Here is a 22770-nt window from a genome sequence, read left to right on the forward strand (position 1 = left end):
AAGCAGAGAGGTTTAAACTGGGATTCATAGGCCTATAGAAAGAGAAAAGAGCATGAAGAGGGTTTAAAACAGAACTCTGAGGGCTTCCCAGTATCTAATAATTGGATCATGGCCTTGGAGCTTGTTCCTGGAAAATCACACTAATTCCCCATTGCTTGGGAGGCTTTCCAGCCAATCACTTAAGGTCCTCTACAACATGTCTCTAACTACATTTGTTACCCAAATAATGATGAGCTTCTCATTTCCTTATCTGTGTACCTATTTCAGAAGTTACTGTCTCCTTGACCTCTTTCCTTATTCCTCTAGGACAAAGTTCCTGCTAGTACTCAAAGCTATGTGATTTTCACTCTAAATTGTATTCTAGCTATTTGTATATTTGGCTGCTTTTCTAAAGATTTAAGGATAGTTAATGAATATTGATAGAATTGAATATATATTGATAGAACTAAGTTCTAATTATTTTTACTAAGCCAATTTTAAATTAATAGCTGACACAGTAAATGTATTGACTAAACTAACAATAGAAAATACAACTAAGGAAAAAGTAAAAATACTAAAAGTCATCTGAAATTCTACCACAAGGTAGTGCCATTCATGTGATATCTCTCAGTAATGTTTATACCATTTTTTAAATAGTAATTGGTTTTGAGCTTCAGGAGTGGGTAGAAATAGTAATTGTTTTATTTATGAGCTTTGGTGTGGAGACAGACCACATTTCAAAGATTTTACAGATGGTTAAGATCTGGTTTTGAGTACTTTTAAAATGTTTATTTATTGCTGTATACCCACAAAGTTGAAGGTATTGTTAACTGATATCTCTAGGCTCAGTAATTTTATTCAATTCTTGTGGAGTTGATATGTGTTTATTTAGCTCCTTGGTTAATGTGATTTTGCTTCCAATGGATCTTTGGGGCTTTAGGCGTGCCTAGGAGAGGTGACTTGGGAGAACAGGTGCAGTGAGCAGTGATCAGAGTTCCCTTTCTCTGTTGCCCTCAGCATTTCCTTCACTATTTCAAAAGCAAGGTTCTGTGTAAAAAAATTTTTTATATAAGGTTTAAGTTTTGTGAGGGTTTTTTTATCTTTAGGAAATTGATCTGTTGGTATAGGGCATGACTTGAAATCAGACTATTTAACGGTGTGATATGTACAGTAAGTCAGCAATGATAATGGTATTTTTTTTTTAGCATAGGGGGCTATAGGATTTGTGGGATTTTATTTAATTAAGTTATTTTATTTTTAAGCTTTTTAAAGATGATATCCGGTATCTGTTGACAATGGACAAGCTGTGGCGGAAAAGGAAACCTCCAGTTCCATTGGACTGGGCTGAAGTACAAAGTCAAGGTAAAGAATATATTTTATGGGGCACCCTGTCTGGCTCAGTCAGAAGAGCATGTGGCTCTTGATCTCTTAGGGCTGTGATTGCAAACCCCACATTAGGTGTAGAGATTACTTAAATAAATAAACTTTTAAAAATTTTTTCAGTTTCTGGAATACCTAAATTGGAAATTCTCTTACCTGAAATCTTTAAATGCCTTGAATTTCATTGTAAGAAATTCAAAGTTTAGAAACATGATGAAGGGAGATAGCTGGAAATCTTATCACCTAGAGAAATAGCCACTATTAACATTTAGGGAATGTGTTTGTAGTTCTGCTCTGTGCATAGAAACAAAGGACATTTGTGTATGTACTTTAAATAAATGGAATCATACTGTTCATAGATTCATGCTTGCTCTTTCCAGTCAGTATTATTTAAGTAGTGCCCCCTATTTTACTAATCACTTGGTTAACCTTTATTTGTTTCATATTTTCCCTGAAATAAAGTGTTGTGCTAAGTAAATATGTACATGTATCTTTGTACCTCTGTATGAATATCTCTTTAAGATTTCATATAGGGATGTATTTGTAATTTTAAATGTGAAAAAAACTATTGTAGTAGTTATCATTCTTATCTGAATTATATTACATAGCAGTGGTCAACTATGTAATAGCTAAGTTTCAGCACACTGAAACTTAGAGAGTCCCAGGAGATTTGGGGTGTCAGCAGTTCTCCACAGTAATGAATATTTGACTTTATGGACTAAATTCAAGTAAGGTTCTGATAGCTTCCACTTACTGAGTGCTAACTGTGTGCTAGGCATATCTTTGAATTCCCCAGTAACCCAGTGACGTTCTGAGACCATCTTGGAACTTTCCCATCTCAGTATTAACACTTTCTTCCACAAATATTTGTTGCATCCTGATAATTATTTTAACAGAATTTGTTTCATACTGACTTTCTCATTGGTCAGGCATTAAATTGTTAAATAAAACAAACACATGATATTTAATAGTGAAATTTCTAATATTTTTTTTCCCTTAGGAGAAGAAACCAATGCATCAGATCAACAAAATGAACCTCAGTTAGGTCTGAAAGACCAGCAGGTTCTAGATGTAAAGAGCTATGCACGTCTTTTTTCAAAGAGCATTGAGACTTTGAGAGTTAATTTAGCAGAAAAGGGGGATGGAGCTGAGCTCATATGGGACAAGGTTCGTTTTGAAAATATGTGGCAATTCTATATCACATGCTTAGTTTAGTTCTTGAACTGTAACCAGAAACTAGTAATTTTTTGGATATCATTTACCCTACCAGAATTTGAGAACATAGTATTGATTTTGTTTGGATGTTTTCACCTCTGATTACTACACTGAACTATGAATTTTCTGTATGTGAATTCAAGTAATATAAAACTTCATTTTTAGATTCTGATAATGGGTTTGTGGTTTATAATTCTATTGACTGGAGAAATAATGTGAATTTACTGGAGAAAAATGTTTCACTGACTTAAAAAAAACTTCTTTTGTAATACAGATATGTTAAAAGAAGTCATAAAATCCTTTGGAGACAATAGCTAATGAGCTTAAAAAGTAATAACATTGCTCTTCTGTTGAAATAGTTAAAGGTCTGAGGCCTCTAAATACAAAAATTAAATGTAATTATTCTTACAAGTTAAAATAGTATTTAGTAGTATTTTGTGGTTAGGTGTAATATTTTGAAATTTGATGAATTAATTTTAATTTAATTGTAATCAGTGTTTTCTGTGTCTATAAGTGATTTATCTGTGATAAAATTTTTATGTTTCTATGATGGTAGAGATTTGCCATGAGTTGTTACAGTAAGGGGAAGAGTTTGGTCAGTTTTACTAAGCTAAGATGATAATTCTGTGCAAAGTTTGAAACTTTGGTTGAATTAGACAACTAAACTGAAGCTAACTTTATTTTTGGGATTCTTGCAAACATTCTTTTGGGTTTATGTTGTATAAAGATTTAACTATTAAATATATATTTTCATTGTTACGATTATAATAGTGATTTGGGTAGTTTTCTTCTGTACACAGGGCTAGATAATGAAACTGTGAAACTGGTAGTTGTTATCCTTTGATTGAATCTACACCTAATGGATATTGCCTAGGGAAGTACCTGTGTATACTGTGTTGGCTACTGTTAAATAGTCATACTTATTCTTTATCACAACCTTTTGAAATATTTCTATAATTTTCCCTAATAGTTAAAGAATTTCATTTGCCAGAGGTCAGCCAGCCAGAGAGTGTGTAGAGAATTCACATCCTCTCAGTGGTTTCTCTTCTCTACTTTAGTGCTTCTGAATTATAGGCTAGGATACTATGTTCTTAGTGAAGCAGCAAACTTTGCTGAAATCTAAGACTAAGATAAAATTTCAGGAAGAATACAAATTGTCAAAGGGAAACATTTGTTGTATTGCCATATGTGAAAAGAAGCAGCAAATATAGGAGAGTGATATATATGAAGAATTTGGAGAGGGGAAAGCCAAGAGGTGTAGTCCAGATGTTTTGAGTTTTTAATGAAACCGTTTCCTCTAAAAAGCCTTTACCTCTTTGCCTACAGTCTGTTGTCAAACAACCTTCCATTACTGACTGATGCACCTGGGAAAGTGTTGCCATCGTCAGTGAGTGGAATTGGTGTTCTGGTCTATACACTTAGTCTCCACTGCACTCATTTAAGTGGGACTGAGTTCCTAGAGGCCTGGTGGGTCTTGGCATTCTTTTCTTTTTAAATGTTTGTTTATTAAGCGAGAAAGAGAGCTAGTGAGCAGGGGGAGGGACAGAATCCCAAGCAGGCTCTGCACTAATTGTGAGCCTGCTGTTGATGATCCCATGAACTGGGAGATCATGACCTGAGCCAAAATCAAGAGTTGGACTCCTAGCCCACTGAGCTACCCAGGCTCCCCTTGGCATTCTTGTCAGGCTACATCCCTGGATCCAAGGAGTTGATAGTGAGACCCTGCCCGCACCCAACTCATCCATTCTCCATGCTACTCTAAGGCTTTATGAGGACTGACTTCTCCTGCTAGGCCATCTCTTGTTCTAGTTGACTGTGTATGGTGTTTTAGACATGTGAGAGTACTATTTTGATGGTGATAATAACCAAATTAGGAAATCTGTGGGAAGACTTGTTAAATTGTTTAAATTATTGGCAGGATGACCCATCTGCAATGGATTTTGTCACCTCTGCTGCAAACCTCAGGATGCATATTTTCAGTATGACTATGAAGAGCAGATTTGATATAAAATGTGAGTTGTTTTGTATTTCAGTTGTATCACCTAAAATTGTAAATTATTCCTTTCTGACAGTTAAACATACTAATCTTTGTTTTTCAGCAATGGCAGGAAACATTATTCCTGCTATCGCCACTACTAATGCAGTGATTGCTGGGTTAATAGTATTGGAAGGATTGAAGATATTATCAGGAAAAATAGACCAGTGTAAAACAGTGAGTATTTCTATTTGCGTTGTTTATTCAACCTCTCCCCCACCCCCCCCCAAGTAATCTCTCCATCCAATGTGGGTCTTGAACTCCCAACCCTAAGTTTCAGAGTCCCATGCTCTACCAACTGAGCCAGCCAGGCACCCTTGTCCAACCTCTTTTTTAATAGTAGTTTACATTTTAGGGGGAAAAAAGTAACTTCTAAAAAGCACGTTAAACAATTTAAAAAATTAAAACAATAAAATAGATGAAAGCAGTAGAAAAACCGTTGTTCCTTATGAGCTAATTTTTAAGCTTCCTGGAAATTACAGTAAAAAGGAAATTTGCTTCTCTTATTTTATTTTAGAAGCTAGTTTACTTCTAACAGTTCCAGAGTTTTACTGAATTCTTAAGAGTAATTCAGTAATTACTAATCTTGAATTAATGAGTCTTAGAGGACTCATTGTATGGTTCCTTATAAAGTTTTTTTCAATTCTAAGAGTGCTCTATGGTTTCTAAATTTTGTTTTGTCATTTTTCTAGTCCTCTCCTTTGTTCATGTTTTTGTTTTGTTTATGTTTTTCGATCTCCTTGTCTGGTTTAAACCTATCTTATGTTCTTTGATGATGTCTGAAATTTTTATGGGTGAAACTACTGTCCTTTTTGCTAGATCTCAGTATTTTGTTGGCTTGTGGGGTGTATGATTTGTGTTTTGTTTTTAATTATATTAGTGATTGTTAAAACTGTGTCTGACAATTCTTAACGACTTCTTGATAGTGTGCTTCAGAGAGGATTTGTGTTTGTTTATATCTGGGTGCCTGGCATCCTACCAATCCAGGACTACTTTTAAATTCTCAGCTTTAGTGTTTCAGCTCCTCTATCCAGGTTGCCAATCTGCATGAGTCCTGTCTTATTGTAATGAAACACGAAGGAAGATATTTCCCCGCTCCCCTAAGTAACAAGGTCATGATCGTTTTTCTTGCTGTTTTTGTGGGAAACATATTTTTTTCCTTCTTCACTCACCTCCTCTTCCAGGTCCTTGCTTTATGGGAGTTTTGTGTTAAAGAGTTCCTACATGCATGAGGGATGGATTAGATTTATCTTTTATTTTATTATTATTTTTTTTAATGTTTTTTATTTATTTCTAGGAGAGAGAGAGAGACAAGGTGAGCAGGGGAGGGTCAGAGAGAGAGGGAGATACAGACTCTGAAACAGGCTCCAGGCTCTGAGCTGGCAGTCAGCACAGGGCCCGACGCGGGGCACGAACCCACGAACCGCGAGATCATGACCTAAGCGAAAGTCGGACGCTTAACCGACTAAGCCACCCAGGCGCCCCAATGATGCTTTCGTCTGGATTTTTTGGTTCACATTATAAGTGAATTTTAAGATGGAATAATAGTGTTAGCTGGGCATTAATAGGGTTAGCAGTTGTTTTCGTTACTGTCAGTTTCCCTTAGCATAGTTAACCTTCCTAGGGAAGCCTAAGATCAAACAAATCTGTTCTCCCCATTGAGTCCTGCCTCTTACCTTGCCAATACAATGACAAACTGCTAGCAATACCGTTGCTACAGGAGCCCTCCTCCCAGCACTACTTCCTCTCACAAGATTTACTTTTTTTTTATTAATGTAATTTCTACACCCAACATAGGGCTCAAACTCACAACCCTAAGATCAGAGTCACATGCTCTTCCAACTAAGCCATCCAGGCACCCCAGGATTTATTTTAAGCTTGGGGAATCTATGAGGTTCCTTTAATCTTAGCAGGCGCCACACTTAATATGGTCATCATGAAACAAGAATTTGTATATTTGCTTCCAGTGTTCTTCTGACTTTGGTTTGTATTGAATTTGCTAGTGTTCGCTGAACTTTGTAGTAATAATGAGGTTGAGGTTGGAGCCTTTTTTTTTTTTTTTTAAAGTAAGAGAGCAAGAGAGAGCGCATGTGTGCATGAATAGAGGCAGGGGAAAGAACGTCTCAAGCAGGCTCCACACTGTAAGCACAGAGCCTGATGCAGGACTTGATCTCATGAACCAGGAGATCATGAGCTGAAATCAAGAGTCAGGCTCTTAACCAATTGAGTCACCTAGGTGTCCCTTAGTTGGGACTTTTTAAAATTTCAGTGCAATATTTAACTTCTTCGTTGGCTGATTTTTTGTTTGTATGCTCAGGAAATCATAAATAGGTATTAATATTGCCTGAAGTACATTACTTTTTTCTTGTCTTTATATAAATGTTAAATGTCATAGTCATCAGAGACCAGTTGAAAAGCAGCATATTGGTTCCATGCATCTGTGAAATTGTTAACATTATTTGGAGAAATTAGCTATTGCTATATATTATTGAGAGGTTGGCTTCAGATGGATAAGAATAACTCTCTAGGGGGGGCGCCTGGGTGGCTTAGTCGGTTGAGCGTCCCACTTTCGCTTNTCTCTAGGAAGACACCCAGAAAGTGATTTAATGATATCAGAAATGAGTACAGCTAGGCCCTTATTTTTGCTAAGTTAGTTTGCAGAATAGTTTAGAGTCTTAAAGATTTCTTTTCCGTAAGCACAGCCTTTCACATGGTAGCTAATTGGGAAAGAAAGTTGAAAGAGGAGCTTGCCTGGGTGGGTCAGTCGGTTACGTGTCCAACTTCAGCTCAGGTCATGATCTCACCGTTCTTGGGTTTGAGCCCTGCATCGGGCTCTGCTGACAGCTAGCTTAGAGCCTGGAGCTCGTCTCCCTCTCTCTCTGGCCCTCCCCTGCTCTCAGTGTCTCTCTGACTCTCAAAAATAAATAAAAAACATTTAAAAAATTTATAAAATAGAAAGTTGAAAGAAAAATCAGGCTCTTAAAAAGGCCATGATTTTCATTATGTTTTCTGCCATCTAGAAGGGAATATTTGTCGTCTTTTTTTTTTTTTTTTTAAGTTTATTTTGAGAAATTGCATGCTGAGCAGAGGGTGGGGGGAGAGAGTATCAGTCCCAAGCAGACTTCACTGTCAGCATAAAGCCCGATGCGGAGCTTGAACTCAACAAGGCATGAGATCACGACCTGAGCCAAAATCAAGAGTCAGATGCTGAAGTGAGCCACCCAGGTGCCCCTACTTAAGTCATTTTCATTGGCTGTGCAGTAAACAAGACCATAGGCTTCAGATTGTATGATATATAAAAGTATAAGATTTTTGGTTTCTGCTTGTATTTTTTCTTCTCCAAAGATTTTTTTGAATAAACAACCAAACCCGAGAAAGAAGCTTCTGGTGCCTTGTGCACTAGATCCTCCTAACCCTAACTGTTACGTATGTGCCAGCAAGCCAGAGGTGACTGTTCGGCTGAACGTACACAAAGTGACTGTTCTCACATTACAGGATAAGGTAAGTGTATGGGCTGGTTGTCTTCCACAAGCTTGTTTGTTTTCCTTTCCTAAAAAACAGCAAACCTAGGCCCCTTCTGCTTTATAGTTTTAGTGTGATAACAAAAGCACATAATTACTCTGAAAGACTCTGACTGCTGAAGTGCGTTGCCCTGATATTCTAGGTTGCTTTACTGTCTGGGTTCTACTACGTTTCGGTCTGTGGTTCCAGAATATGTGCCTCATCCCAGAAAGGAATAGATGAATTTGGATGGAATATGCACCACAGATTGTACAGAGGTGACACAGTTTCTTGACAAGCAAGAGATACTGTTCCCAGATAGTGTGTAAATTGTGTCTTCTAACAGACCGGCGGTATCCTTAAATGGTCTAAGTGATAGTCCTGATTTTGTTGTGTTATGTTGGCGTCTTAGGAAGTGCAGCATTTGTGCACCTAGATATACCAGTGGAGCTCTGGGGTGAGGGAAATGGAAGTTTAGTGTGTGGTATGGTCCTTAGGTTCCTCCTAAATTGGTTAAGTTAGTTTCTCTGTGTTTGGGAAGATTTCCAAAATGGCCTGAATGGGTGCTACTTCCTACTTTGGGGATCATTTCAGATTGCTCTCTGATAATGTTGATCATCATTATCATGACATAGGGGGCATAGACCTTTGAGGCCCAGGGTGCCTGAGAGGGAATTGGCTTTCTCCCAGAATTGATTACATAGGGCAGGTTGATTTGAGCTTCTGTTTTGATGGAGAAGCAGCAGGATTTGGTATACTGGCCAGCAGAGGGTGATTGCCCCACCTGCTTCCTTAGGAAATAATTGTAGCTGGTATGTACTCATTTTTGAGTTTAAAGGCAAGTCCGTTATTTGTAGAGTAATACGACCTTTAGAGAATTCCCCTGTTATTTTTTTAAAATGTTTAATTATTGGGGGCGCCTGGGTGGCTCAGTCGGCTGAGTGGCTGACTTTGGCTCAGGTCATGATCTCGCAGTTTGTGAGCTCAAGCCCTGCGTCGGACTCTGTGCTGACAGCTCAGAGCCTGGAGCCTGCTTTGGATTCTGTGTCTCCTCTCTCTGCCCATCCCCTACTCACACTCTGTCTGTCTCTCAAAAAAAAAAAAAAAAAAAAATTAATGTTTATTTATTTATTTTGAGAGAGAGCATGAGTGAGTTGGGGAGGGACCAAGAAAGGGACAGAGAGAATTCCAGACAGACTCTACACTGTCAGCGAACTGTGGTGAGATCATGACCTGAGCCAAAATCAAGAGTGAGATGCTTAACTAACTGAGCCACCCAGGTGCCCTTCACCTGTTGCTTCTTAGAGCATCTAGGATTTCACAGATTATTATCACTCTTGATCCATCATGGAATTTAAAGAGAGCTGGAACTTGGGAAGAGGAAGACTATCCAAGAATCCATCTTCTAATAAATTTTCCATCTACAGAACATCTTCCGCTACAGGTGGTTTAGAGACTAAGATGAAATATGTCAAAAGTCTAGCTCGGTATTAATCTGTGGGGAATACCAAGAGCCAGTCAGGAGTTTGCAGTCTCCCCTTTGGAGGAAGTTTGGAGGAACATTATCAGTGGTCACACATGGTAGTAGAAGGTAGGCAGCATGGGCATGGAGTAAGCGGGTGAATTTCCAGGGCTTTCTCATGTCCTGGCTGTTTTAAAGAACAACTTGCCCCCTTTCCAATGGAAGGGGAAAGTATGGGAAAAAATGTTTTTTTTAAATGGTCTTTAACTATCTCTATTAATATTTTGAAATTTTTTGTCTTCTAGATCGTGAAAGAAAAATTTGCTATGGTAGCACCAGATGTCCAAATTGAAGATGGGAAAGGAACAATCCTAATATCTTCAGAAGAGGGAGAAACAGAAGGTATTATGCGTTCCATTTATTCACTCTCCTCATTTGGGTAGAAACTGTATACATGAAGAAGTAACATGAGTTTGTCCGTTGACTGTGCGTATTACTCAGTATCACAGCTGAAAGGGGCAAGGTTTGGTCATGGAAGTGCACTCCCAAGGTGGCATTGCCTTGCTGGATCACTACAGTTCCAGGTTTGGGGACTTCCATATTGCCAGGGTGTCTCAGGGACTATTTCTCAAGATCCCAGTGTACAGTTATGTTTACTGTGACCATGATGCTCTAGTCCACTAACAAGGAACGTCCTTGCCTGGGTCCTGGAAGCTAAATTAGTAATGAGAAGATTGCTTTGGCTGTTAGGGTAGGAAAGGTAATTGAAGGCTATTAAGGGTTTTTATGTTTTGAGAGAGAGTGTGTATGAGAGCTTATAGAGGGGGATTAACCTTTTTTAAACTAATGTGACTGCTTCGTGGAAATATAACTTTAGTATCTAAATTCCTTTCCAATTTCTTAGCTAACAATCATAAAAAGCTGTCAGAATTTGGAATTAGAAATGGGAGCCGGCTTCAAGCAGACGATTTCCTTCAGGACTACACTTTATTGATCAACATCCTTCATAGGTGGGAACTATTAATATTTTAGGTGTAAGAAATTATTTGAATATTTAAAAAAGATGTTTTCTCACCCTTAAGCCCTGCTGTTCACTTGAAACCACACAAGTATATTTTCTTGAGTTGGCTACTAAGTTCCCTTGAGGCTTGACCTGCAGAGAAACGTGGGGAATTCCAAAGTGGATAGGCAAAATATGCTAATGGGTAACTGTCACCAGTGGTGTCTGATCAGAAAGACTTAGAAAAGGTAGAAATCCAGGCATTTGAACAGTTCTAATCAGAGGTGAGTTCATTTTGATAACTAAAGTAAAAATTTCAACCATTGTAAAGATTCATTAGAAGAAGGGAAGAAATATTTCCCTCATAAAACAAAAATTTTGTGATCTTTAACAATGAGATAATGAAAAAAATTATCCTTTATAGATTTTTGAATCATGATTTGTTTTTTAGTGTTCTGCCCATTTTATTAAAAAAAAACTTCAAAATGCTTTATAGAGTATTTTCTTGTGTATAACACAGTTAAAATACAGATGGTCCTCCACTTCGGTGTGTTTACCTGTCAGAGTGCACTTTTGTGCATGCTTATTGACACATCTAAATTGCACATCAACTTGGGACTTTAGGGCATCACCTAACAAACGTGAAGGGTTGCTGTCTGCATCTAATTCTTTTGCCAGTATTTCCATCTCTCTACAAACATACAATTTGTGTAGTTGTTTGGAGAATATCACATTTTATATACTAGGTTTATAAGAAGCATAAAATGACAGGGAAGACTGAATGTGAGTTATTAGTAAGGAGTGTAAGTTTCACAGAGTTAGACCATTGAGTAAAAGTTTTTGCTAGGGAATGATCCCTAGCCTCACTTAGACACCATTGGACGTCAGTGGTGTGCTCGTATTCAAGTTTATAAGAAAAAACAAAGTAGATCTACAGTAAAATGGAAATATATCAGATGGTGTTTAAAGAGATGGCATGATTAGGGTGGTTTTTTTATCCTATTTTTTAGCTCTCTGGGAACAAAACCCTCCCCCCTTATAACATGTAAGTCTTTTGTTTGACAATCATGTATTAAACTTTCATACTTGTTTTTGCGAATGCGTTACAAAATCAGGGTACTGTCGGTAAAGATTGGCAGGGGAGAGACGCAGAGTTCATGTGACCCTGTTCCTTACACTTCAAGTTACTTTGGTCAAGATCAGGATAGAGTGTATAGACTATTCACCTGTTGGCTGAAGAAATAATGCCTAAGAGCAACATTGGGCCCCAAAGTTTTGGACTCCATTTTCTGCTCTAGAAGTAGAAATTATGTAACATTTTTTGTAAAAAAACCTTTTTCCTGACTTGAAGGGTCATTGGTATTGAGCACTTGAAGTATACTTTGAGTCTTGAAGTATCAACAAAATTTGTTATGTGCAGTGTTATTTTTAGCTTTTTGAAGATCAGCATCTGTATATTTGGTGTATACATCATAAATGCACTTAGAGCTTTGAGGAGCAGTGTCTCTGGTATGCCTTTGCTGTTGTAAATAGTCATGGGCTCCAGTTTTATAGTGTGTGATTATTTTACAGTGAGGACCTAGGGAAGGATGTTGAATTTGAAGTTGTTGGTGATGCCCCAGAAAAAGTGGGGCCCAAACAGGCTGAAGATGCTGCCAAAAGCATAACCAATGGCAGTGACGACGGAGCTCAGCCTTCCACATCCACTGGTGAGTCATGGCCCTAGCCGGCCAGGAGTTTGTTAACTACCCACCAAGCAAGACAGTATATAGAAACAAACTGAGTATTTTATGAATTCAACAATAAAATAAAAATCTGTTAAAGGTGTATATTGGTTTGGCATTGGTTGTTTTAATGGAGCTTTGAATGTATATTTTTTGTTAGTGGGTTTTTAAAACTAGAAGTGTCAGTGAGTTTACTAGTGCACAGAGACAGTTCATTCTTAGTAGTAGTAGTTTTGGATTTTGTATGCCTGTTTCATTTAGGGGAAACAAATCAATGCATCTCACTATTTTGAGTGAACAGATGCTCTGTAAGTGTTGAGATTTAGAATTCCACAGTTTTCTGAGAACCGGTATGACTTTGGTAAAGTGCATCAGAGGCCTCTGTTTCCCTGGTTTTTCAGTGCTAGTGCTTGGTTGTTTACTGTACTCAGATTTGGATGTTTATTACCTACTCACATCCTACAACCCTCCTCCTTTCTTTTTTTAGGCAGGAAACTAAAGTTAACTTTTTTTTAACTTCTGTTTCCATTTCTTTAACTCCATGTTTTTGGTGTTCTTTGGAATGTGGTTGTTTTGGTTCTCATGTTCTCTGAGAATTTTAAAGATGAACTTGAGACTGGCTGGAGCATGGCCCACCTGTGAGCCATGGGTTCATGACCTTTTTTCCTCTCCAAAAATGGAAAAGTCTATCATCCTCCTATGAGGAAGGGACTGGGGTAGTTTTTTTAAAAATCCTAATTTGAGAAATGCATGGATTGATCCCTTACCATGAGGTTTGGGAGGCCCTAGTCATGAGTAAGATAGGCAGGTACTCTGCCTTTGGTTTGGCAGGGGTGGGATGGGGGGTGGTACACAAAACCAACTGGAGTGTAAGGTTAAGAGCATGCACTATAGAGCCCACTGTGTGGGTATGAATCCTGGCCTCAACTCTTGGTATTGTGTGGCCTTGGGCAAGTCAATCTCTGTACCTCAGTTTCCTTTTCTAGAAAACGGATAATATTGTTATCTTCTTTATAGGGTTGTTGTGATGATTAAATGAGTTGTTATATGCAAAGTGCTCAGAACAGTTCCTGGCACCTTGTAAGTGCTATATATATGTTGTTGTTGTTGTTGTTTTATTATTATTACCACCGCTACCAGTATTAGGATATGCACCCTCCCCTTTTTTGTTGGAGAAATAGAAACAAAGAACTATAATAATTTGAGTTATAAAATGCTTGTTACAGTTTTTTGTTTAGATTAGAAAACAAATAGGTTCTTGTTACAGAAAACATTAAAACAGTACAGAAATGTATAAAGTGAAGGTTCCCTAAGGGTAGCCATTCTTAAGTTTGGTGTATATTAGAAATGCCAGCTTTTCACTTTCATAAAATATTAGTGAATCACTAGTAACGCCCACACTTTTAACCATTTTTTCCTTTTTTCCTGAAATAAGCACAAGAGCAAGATGATGTGCTCATAGTTGATTCAGATGAAGAAGGTCCTTCAAATAATGCTGACATTGGCGAAGAAGAGAGAAGTCGCAAGAGGAAATTAGATGAGAAAGAGAGTATCAGTGCAAAGAGGTCACGCACAGAACAGACGGAAGAGCTTGATGATGTTATAGCATTAGATTGAACAGAAAAGCCTCTAAACAGAACCTTCTTATCTGCAGTAGGTCATCTGGGCAGAGCCAGGTTATTTGTTATGTCCTTTGTTCCAAAGGGAAAAAATTGACACCAGTGACTTGAAGATGATTCTGCTCCCTTTGAAAGCATTCATTTTGCTAGAACAATTAGAAACATTGCGGTATGCTGTGTTGAAAGTAGGATTATAGTTTTAAAGCCCTTTGAACAAAGTGTGTGCATAACCAGTCATGAGAAAACAACACAATGCATGTTGCCTTTTTAATGTAAATACCCTTAGGTATCATTTAACAGTTTTAAAATATTGTGGTTTAGTAAAGTTGATACCTGGTTATAAATATTATGCCTTTATTTTTGGTTAGAAGAAGAATTATTTTTAGCCTAGATCTAACCATTTTCATACTCTTAACTGACTGAAACAGATTCAAAGAAGTATCACGTGCTATGCATTGAAACTTGTTTTTAAATGTTAACTGGCACTATGTATATTAATGTAAAACAATGTTAATTTACTCAAGTTTTCAGCTTGTACTGCCTGGTATGTCTGTGTAAGAAGCCGATTTTTGTGTATTGTTACAGTTTCAGGTTATTTATATTTGGTGTTTTGTAGAACTCAAATACAACTACACTGTACTTATGGACCAAATAAATGGCATCTGCATACTTGTTATCCGTGCCTGCAGAGTTCACGTTTCTGCTGCCTTATTGGGTTTATATACTACTGCAGGCATGCAAAATCCTTCCTTTCTAAAAACTCCTAGTGGGTGTGAAGGTTAAAGATCTCCACAGTTTGCCATAGATGAGTACTTTCTAAACTAAAACTTTTAATGGCAGTGTTGCTTTTTAAGTTTAGATTGTAAACAACTGCCCTTTTGAGAATTCATTTAAGTGATCTTTGCCCAGCCCCAGTAACCTAGAACTTTGGCTTTGAGATTCCAGAGCAGGGCAGAGTCGTCTTCATTCTGCAGTCTTCCCTGGGTTGCCCCCCCCAACCCTAGCCCCCACCCCCCTGATTCATCAGAATCTCTTCTTGAGTGTACCATTTAGGGCCTAACTCCAGCCTATAAATGTGGCCAGAGCAGCACTAGATGGATCAGGACCTTAGAGGATCTTGGCCCTTAGTGTACTGTCTTCACACAGATGTGCCTTGAGTTCAGATAACAGAAACCCCTGAAGCTGTTTTCCCCCATTCTGTACCTTGGCCATTGGTGGGTGACCGTAGTCCATTCATATCTCAAGTTGATAATTCGTTGTTTTATTCCCCTTTGTATGATTCTTATTCTGCCATCTAGCTTATTAATTCTTACCCCTTGTTTTGTATCATTTGTAAATTCAGAATGTAATCAAAGCCTTCAGAAAATCATGTTGAACAAGACTCAGCCCTCAGGAGCGTGCCACTTGATGCCTGCAAGATGGACTGACCTCCAGCCTTCAGTACAGCAGTGAGCAAGCTGCATCCCCACCTACAACTATATGAGTCTGTGAGGTTCACTCTGTCTTTAGATTTTTAGAAGATGTTCCATTTTCTTCCACAAAAAAGACAATCTCAAAATATAACAATACAGATAATAATGAAATATTCTAGAATACCACCTCTTAGAAATGTTTTAGTTAACTGATTGGTCACTGGTGATCATGGTCAGTTTTGAAATTCCATTCCTAAAACCTCACCCTGCCCCTTTAGACTGAGCTGCCCATGTGTTTTCAGCATTATCTATATGTTTAGTCTTTTCCATTTTAATGTACATGGCAATGTACCAGTAGAGATCTGTAGAGATCGGCTTCTGTCTGGGGAGACCAATGGATTTTATCTCTACAACAACTCCTTTACTACCTTTTCCAGCATATTCTGTCCCCTTTCTACCTGTTTCTATAAAATCCGGGTCAATAAGGCAGGTCCAATACAGGGGTCTTGCCCAAGTAGACTAAGCAGATCCAAGCTGCCTCCACGTACCTGGAGCATGGATCCACTTTAGATTCGGCCTTGTATTCATGATATTCCCAGGAGTTTGTCTTCTCATCTGGGGGGCCAGACAGAGAGCTTGTCAAGGGTCTTTCCCCAGCAGCTCTATCCTGAAATACAGTTTGACAAACCATCTTCCAGCCTTCATGGGAACAGTCTGGTGACTCACGTTTATCTATGTAGTGTGTTGTCTCAAAGATCAGTCTGCATACTTGGCATGTATTCCGCGTTTTAATATAGAGCCTGACCCCTTCATGAAATAACCAATCAGGTGGATGTCAGTGGGTGCCAGAACCTTCAGTAAAAGGCTGTTGAAGAGCAGAATCTTTACACAGTGCTCAAATGTTGCTACACAGATAAAACTTGCAAAAGGAAAAAGTCAGCCTTTGGTAGTGGACTGATCTGTCACTGCTGTAATCCTGTATTCAAACGTGTCACCAATAAAGGGACAGCTTGATGTGTGCTTCCTAGTGAGAGGATGGGAGGAGTACAACAGCGCCTGGGCAAAGTAACATGTTAGCCTGAACCTATTCCACCATCGAGACCTAACTTCCCACTGACAGGAAATAGAGGGGCTAGAGGAACAAACTAAACAACATTAGGGGACAGCTACAGAATGTGGACGTTCCAGAACTCAAGTGCAAAATAAATGACTTTAACAAGTCATGTGACAATTGGAAATTTGGAAATGGAATAAAGTGATATTGGAATTATTTTCTTAGGTATGATGGATAATGTACCTACGGAGGCTACTGTCCTTATTCTTGGAATATTAGGAATGAAATGAAACTTCATAACAACTTTTAAATGGTTCAGCAAAATATATAATGGAGAAAGAAAAGGGTAAAATGAACATTTATTGAATCTAGGTGGAGCCTGTATACATTGTTCATTGTACTTTCCCAGCTTTTCTCTGAAAATTTTCGTGATAAAAGTGGAGATATATATATATATACACGCACATAGTCTGTATTTTCCTTTTGTGCCTATGTGACTTTCAAGTTTTGTAATGAATATATTCTATGATTTAAATCAGAAAGGCAATAAAGATTATTAAAAATCTTAAGTTGTCAAGAGAAAGTGTTGCAGTGATTCCTGGGTCCAACATTTATGAAGTCCTGTTTGTCCTTGTTGCTAGGCTGTGACTTCGGAAGAATTCTCTTTCATTTGAGCCTCCATAGGACCAAGAGAGCCAAGTTGCTCCCAGTAGATTAGTGGTTCGCTTAGAAGTTCTGGAAAACATTTGGTTCATAATAGGTGTTCCTGTTCCTGAAAATTGCCCATCGGTTGCAGGGGTCTGAAGAGGCCTTTCTCTGTGGCCAAGTAACATGGGCAGATTTCAGCTTCCTACTGGCCTTTTGTAGTGTACAGAAAACAGAAACTTAAAAAGTAAGTAAAAGAAAGGGAAGAAAGAAGGATGGCAGATGTTTCTAGTCATTGTGTCTGAGCGAGGTGGTAAAGGCCTCCTGGCATCTCCATTTTGACCATTTCCAGGAGGATATATTTAGAGAAGTATTTTTATAGATGTTTTCATACTGGGAATACATTATTTGCATTCTGCACATAGAAGGTTTTTTTTCCCCCTGCATCTAATTTAAAATAAATTCCAGCCAAAAGTTTTGAGAAATTTTTGAACTGCTCTCACTAAGAAAAGAAAAAAAATCAACTGAGTTGAACTACAGATTATGGTGATGCTGTGATTATATTCCGAAGATACTGTTATTTTGGTAAAATAACATTTTGAGGAGTTTTGCTAATTGTCTCTAACAGCTTTAAAAATTTTTCATCTTGCAACAAGGGATGACTTACATAGGGAAAGACCCAAAAAAGTTTTACTAGAATGTACAAATGTTCCAGGGTCCTCAGGCTTTTACTTTAGAAATGCACCAACAGGGGTGCCTGGCTGGCTCAAGTCCGTAGAGTATGCAACTCAGTCTCAGGGTGGTGAGTTCAAGCCCAGTATTGGGTGTGGAGCTTATTTAAAAACAATAGGGGTGGGGGCACCTGGGTGGCTTAGTCGGTTAAGCGTCTGACTTTCGCTTAGGTCATGATCTCGCGGTTCATGGGTTCGAGCCCCGCGTCAGGCTCTGTGCTGACTGCCATCTCAGAGCCTGGAGCCTGTTTCATAGTCTGTGACTCCCTCTCTCTCTGACCCTCCCCTGCTCACGCTGTCTCTCTCTCTCCTAGAAATAAATAAAAAACATTAAAAATAAAAAATAAAAACAATAGGGGTGGCTTAGTTGCACGCCTGACTCTTGATTTTGTCTCAGGTCATGATCTCACGGTTTGTGGGGTCAAGCCCCAAGTGGGGCTCCTCACTGATGGCACTCAAGCCTGCTTGGGATTCTCTCACTCTCTCCCTTTCTGCTCATGCTTGCTCGCTCTCGCTCTCTCCCCCTCTTTCAAAACAAACAACAAGCCACCAACAACTCACACTGGTTCTCAGGTCAGTCTCGGAGAAATGTAAGCACTATGCACAGTGTCATTCACTCGTTCTATAAACATGTATTGCATCCCTACTCTATGCTATGCTGCACTTAGAAAACATTGACGGCCTGGGTAGAAACCTTTGAAAGCATTAAGGTACTAAGGACTGTTGTTCACAGAAAGTCCACTTCTTGGGGCGCCTGGGTGGCTTAGTCGGTTAAGCGTCCGACTTTCGCTTAGGTCATGATCTCGCGGTTCGTGGGTTCGAGCCCCGCGTCAGGCTCTGTGCTGACTGCCAGCTCAGAGCCTGGAGCCTGTTTCAGAGTCTATGTCTCCCTCTCTCTCTGACCCTCCCCTGCTCATGCTGTCTCTCTCTCTCCTAGAAATAAATAAAACATTAAAAAAAAAAATCCACTTCTTACCTATGGCAGCAATTAGGTGGTAGGATGGGGATCTGAGGACCCACACCCTGTGTGCTGCCCAGGTCCCCCAGGTGGTCCCAGCATCAGCTTCCATCAGCATTGAGTCATGAACACCAACCTCAGGCTCAAAAATGTGATCCCAGAAGCTGTAGGAATCAGCATTTCCAAACGCTCCCCACCCCCTGCCCCACTCATTGCAGGCTTGCTGGGGTGGTTGCCACACCCAAAGTTAGTGTATAAATTCCCTTTCCTGGGTGCAGGATAAGGTTTCAGGACAAGAAAGGAAAGGCCCTTCCAAGGTGGCCACTTGCTCCCTGATGAAAGAAGCAAGGGGGTAATTATCACATCCTAACCCTAATTCTTAGATTGGGGAACCAAGCCCATCCATGGCTTTGATGCTTCTGAGCCTCTGAAGAGGCCGAAGGGGGGATACCAGGACCAGGGGAAATTGGTGGACTCATCTGATAGAGTTGGGCTTCGAAGGAGGGGATGGAAAAATCCCCTTGGGGATAGCTCCCGGTACATGCCCTCCCAGGAGAGAACACCCACTTGGGTCTAGTGCTGTGCATGGGAAGACTGGCCCCTAGGAGCTGAGCTGGGAGAGGTACAAGTGGGCGTCCAGGTGAAAGATTTCCTGCTGCTCTCCCCAGGAAGTACTACTCCATAAGGGTAAAGATTGCTACAGGCTGAAGCGGGGGAAGAAGGGTGGATCCCAGCATCCTCCATGTGGAGTTTGGTTGTGTGCTGTCCCTCTTCCTCGGAACCCAAGTTAGACAGCCATGCTTGATTGGCATCTGAATGTGTCCCAAGACCGTGGGAAAATCCCTGACTTGTGTCCGTAATTGGGGTCCAGACACTACAGACAGATAAAGGGATCTGATGGAAGCCAGATTACAAGGAGAGACAGGAGGAGGATTTTTTGTTGTTGTTGTTGTTTAAGGTTTAGTTATTTTTGAGAGAGAGAGCACAAGCAGGGGTAGGGACAGAGAGAGGGAGAGGGCGGTGGGGGGAGACACAGAATCTGAAGCAGGCTCCAGGGCTCGAACCCACAAATTAGGAGATCATGACCTGAGGCAGACGGATGCTTAACTGCCTGAGCCACCCAGGCACCTCAGGAAGACGATCTTTAAATCACCATTAGTGTAGACAATCCAGTCGGGTAGGATTGGCCTCTGGAGGTTCAGAAGGAAAAGATGATGGTTTTAGGAGTTGGTGTGAGACTAGATTGAACACGTCGAGTTCCAGCCTCCTGAGTGTGTCCCCTGCCTGGACAATAGGAAGATTCTGGTTAACTTGAGAGGATGACAGAACTAGAGGCCCTGCGATACTGTTGTGAAACTTCTCCAACAGTGGCCCCAGCCAGTGGTAGTTAGAGCCAGCTCATGCCAGCTTTCAAGAGCTGATCCTTCCCCACTCTGTGCAGTAATACCATATTGGTGCTTTGACACTGACCATGGTGGTATTGGTAAATGGCATAAATCAGGGCTTCTGATCAGTACAGTTCTCCCCCCAGAGCGTTGGTTGTTAAACCAGCACTTACCACACCACTGGACCCAAAAAGAAAAAGGCCAAAGAAAGACAAGAACCGAACATCCCTACATCAGTGGAGGGAGAAGGCTAGGGAGTGAGAAAACAAACATTTTAGGTCTCTGTCTCTGTGGGTCTTTGTTATTAATCAATTAATTACCATTAGAGTAAGCAACGTGTTTTAGCTGACCCTATATATTGTCATTTGGATGACTCCAATATATTGTTAAATGTCTAACTAGGCAAGTGGGGATGGAACAGTTATTTAATGACTACCTTTGGGGGCAGAGAGGTCCTTTTCAGGAGGCCAGACATCCTAGGACTGTATACATTGTATAAACAATATGATAAACACTTTTGTGCTTACATTGTTACCTGCAGTTTGGATTACTTCTCTAAAACAGATTCTTGGAGGGAAACCTGGGTGGCTCAGTCAGTTGAATGTCTTTTTTTTTTTTAAGTTTATTTATCTATTTTTGAGAGAGAGAGAGAGAGTGAGCAGGGAGAGAGACAGGGAGAGAGAGAGAGAGAGAGAGAGAGAGAGAGAGAGAGAAAGAGAGAGAGAATCCCAAGCAGGCTCTACAGTGTCAGCACAGAGCCAGACATGGGGCTCAAACTCACAAACCATGAGATCATGACCTGAGCTGAAACCAAGAGTCAGACACTTAATCGACTGAGCCACCCAGGCACCCCAAGTTGAGTATCTGACTTTGGCTCAGGTCATGATCTCATGAAATCCAAGTTGGTGAGTTCAAGCCCCACATCAGGCTTCCTGCTGGCCGCACAAAGCCAGCTTCGGATCCTATGTCCCCTCCTCTTTCCCCCTCCCCCATTTGTGCTTTCTCAAAAATAGAAAAATTTTGGGGGGTGCCTGGGTGGCTCGGTTGGGCATCCAACTTCGGTTCAGGTCATGATCTCACGGTTTGTGGGNTTTTTTTTTAACATTTCTTGGAACATTATTGCTTATAAGTGTTTTTGCAGCAGGAAACAACCTCCTTGACCTCCACCACAGCAATTTCTTACTTGACACATCATCCCCAAAAGCATGAGAATCAAGAGCAAAAATAAATATTTGGGACCTCATCAAGATTAAAANTGAGCGACTCTGGAATGCTGAGAACTGAGGACTCATGGGTGTGGGGGAGGAGTGGGGAGTTGGGCGTGGAGGAGGACACTTGTGGGGATGAGCACTGGGTGTTATATGGAAACCAACTAGACAATAAACTATTTGCTTAAAAAAAAAGTGTTTTTGCTTATGACACTGTTAATACACCAAATTGGCTTTTCCTGATAGGATGTGTCAACTTGCACTCATACCAGTAAAATATATGCAAATTTCACCACATCTTAGCAATGTTTCCATTTTTAAATAGTAGATAATGCGGTCAGTGAAATGTGATACTTCATTGCTGATTTAATTTGCTTTTCTCAGAGTGGAGATCATTTTTCATGCGATGATATCCTCCGGATATTTGCTCCCCCAGACGCTTGCATGCAGGCGTAGCTGCCCTCAACACCAGGAGCTTGGCTGGCGGTGGGTGGGTGGGTTGGATTTTCGCAAGACTTGAGAGGTGCTGGGAAAGAACTGCTGGGTGAGACACTGCTCAAACGCCCACTGAGGAGAATTGGGCTCCTGAACAAAGCTGAGGCCAGACGCCCTGGTCAGTCTGCGCAGACACAATTCCCCCTTTCAGGCTCCCTGTGCCCAGGGACACTGTGGGCACCTTCCTGAAATCCTCTGAGCAGGGGGTGCCTGCAAAAGAGAAAACTCTTCCACTCAAGGTCGATTTCCTGAACCCCCAGTTCTTGACAGATGATGGTTTGCTTTTCTTCCCTGCAAGCTGTTTGAAATATACAAGGACAACAGCTTGGTAAAGCTTGTGCTTTCGGGAGCCAAAGCCCTAGTTAGCTCTCGTTCACTGCCCCTCCCTCCCAAGGTGGTCCCCAAGGCTCCACTGCGTCCCAGTACGTGGGTACTTCAGCGCAGGTGCTTCCAGGGGCCCCCTGGGTGCCTCGCCGGGCCCCTGAAGGCAGGTGTTGGGGAAAAGGGAGTGTCCCCACAGCTCTTTGTGACTGCCTGCGGTGGCCACATCTGGCGCTCACTGGCCCACTGGCTTAGCCTGAGGCCTGCTTCCGGCCAGGCCCGGCCTTGGGGACCCGCGGACCAGTCCCCAGCCAACCCCGGCTCCCAGCACTCGGCCCCTTCCCCACTAAGCAGTCAGCGGCTCCCGAAACCGATGCGCAGCCACATGGCTCCGGGACCGGCTGGGTAGGGGTCGAGGGGTCACTCGAGGTCCTGGGGGCGCATCTGCACGCGACGCACAATGTTCTCCTGGGTCCTGGAGCTGGCGCAGCGCTTCTGCCCGGGGCTGAACTAGTCCGGCCCAGCGCCTGAAAGTGTGGCGGCGCTGGTCAGTGAGATGGGAGGATGTGGGAACCGTTTGTCAACTGCTCGTATTTCTTACTCGGGCCGGGACTGGGGGAGCCGCCTCCAGCTCAGCCCGCGGGNG

The 22770-nt window shown here is 40.8% G+C and overlaps 1 protein-coding gene across 1 annotated transcript in view; it reads left to right on the forward strand.

Moving 5' to 3' along the window:
- UBA2 (ubiquitin like modifier activating enzyme 2) overlaps window positions 1-14591 on the forward strand; it is a 33821-nt gene extending 19230 nt beyond the window's left edge. The window contains exons 9-17 of the mRNA XM_077754665.1: window positions 1242-1341; window positions 2360-2526; window positions 4493-4586; window positions 4674-4786; window positions 7955-8110; window positions 9878-9974; window positions 10477-10582; window positions 12145-12281; window positions 13732-14591. Coding sequence (XP_077610791.1) covers window positions 1242-1341; window positions 2360-2526; window positions 4493-4586; window positions 4674-4786; window positions 7955-8110; window positions 9878-9974; window positions 10477-10582; window positions 12145-12281; window positions 13732-13913 — 1152 coding nt within the window. The 3' untranslated portion in view covers window positions 13914-14591. The remainder of the gene's footprint in view (window positions 1-1241; window positions 1342-2359; window positions 2527-4492; window positions 4587-4673; window positions 4787-7954; window positions 8111-9877; window positions 9975-10476; window positions 10583-12144; window positions 12282-13731) is intronic.
- Window positions 14592-22770: the final 8179 nt, after the last annotated feature.

The sequence above is a fragment of the Crocuta crocuta genome, unplaced genomic scaffold, assembly GCF_008692635.1.
Source record: "Crocuta crocuta isolate KB4526 unplaced genomic scaffold, BGI_CrCroc_1.0 scaffold121, whole genome shotgun sequence".
Classification (NCBI taxonomy): domain Eukaryota; kingdom Metazoa; phylum Chordata; class Mammalia; order Carnivora; family Hyaenidae; genus Crocuta; species Crocuta crocuta.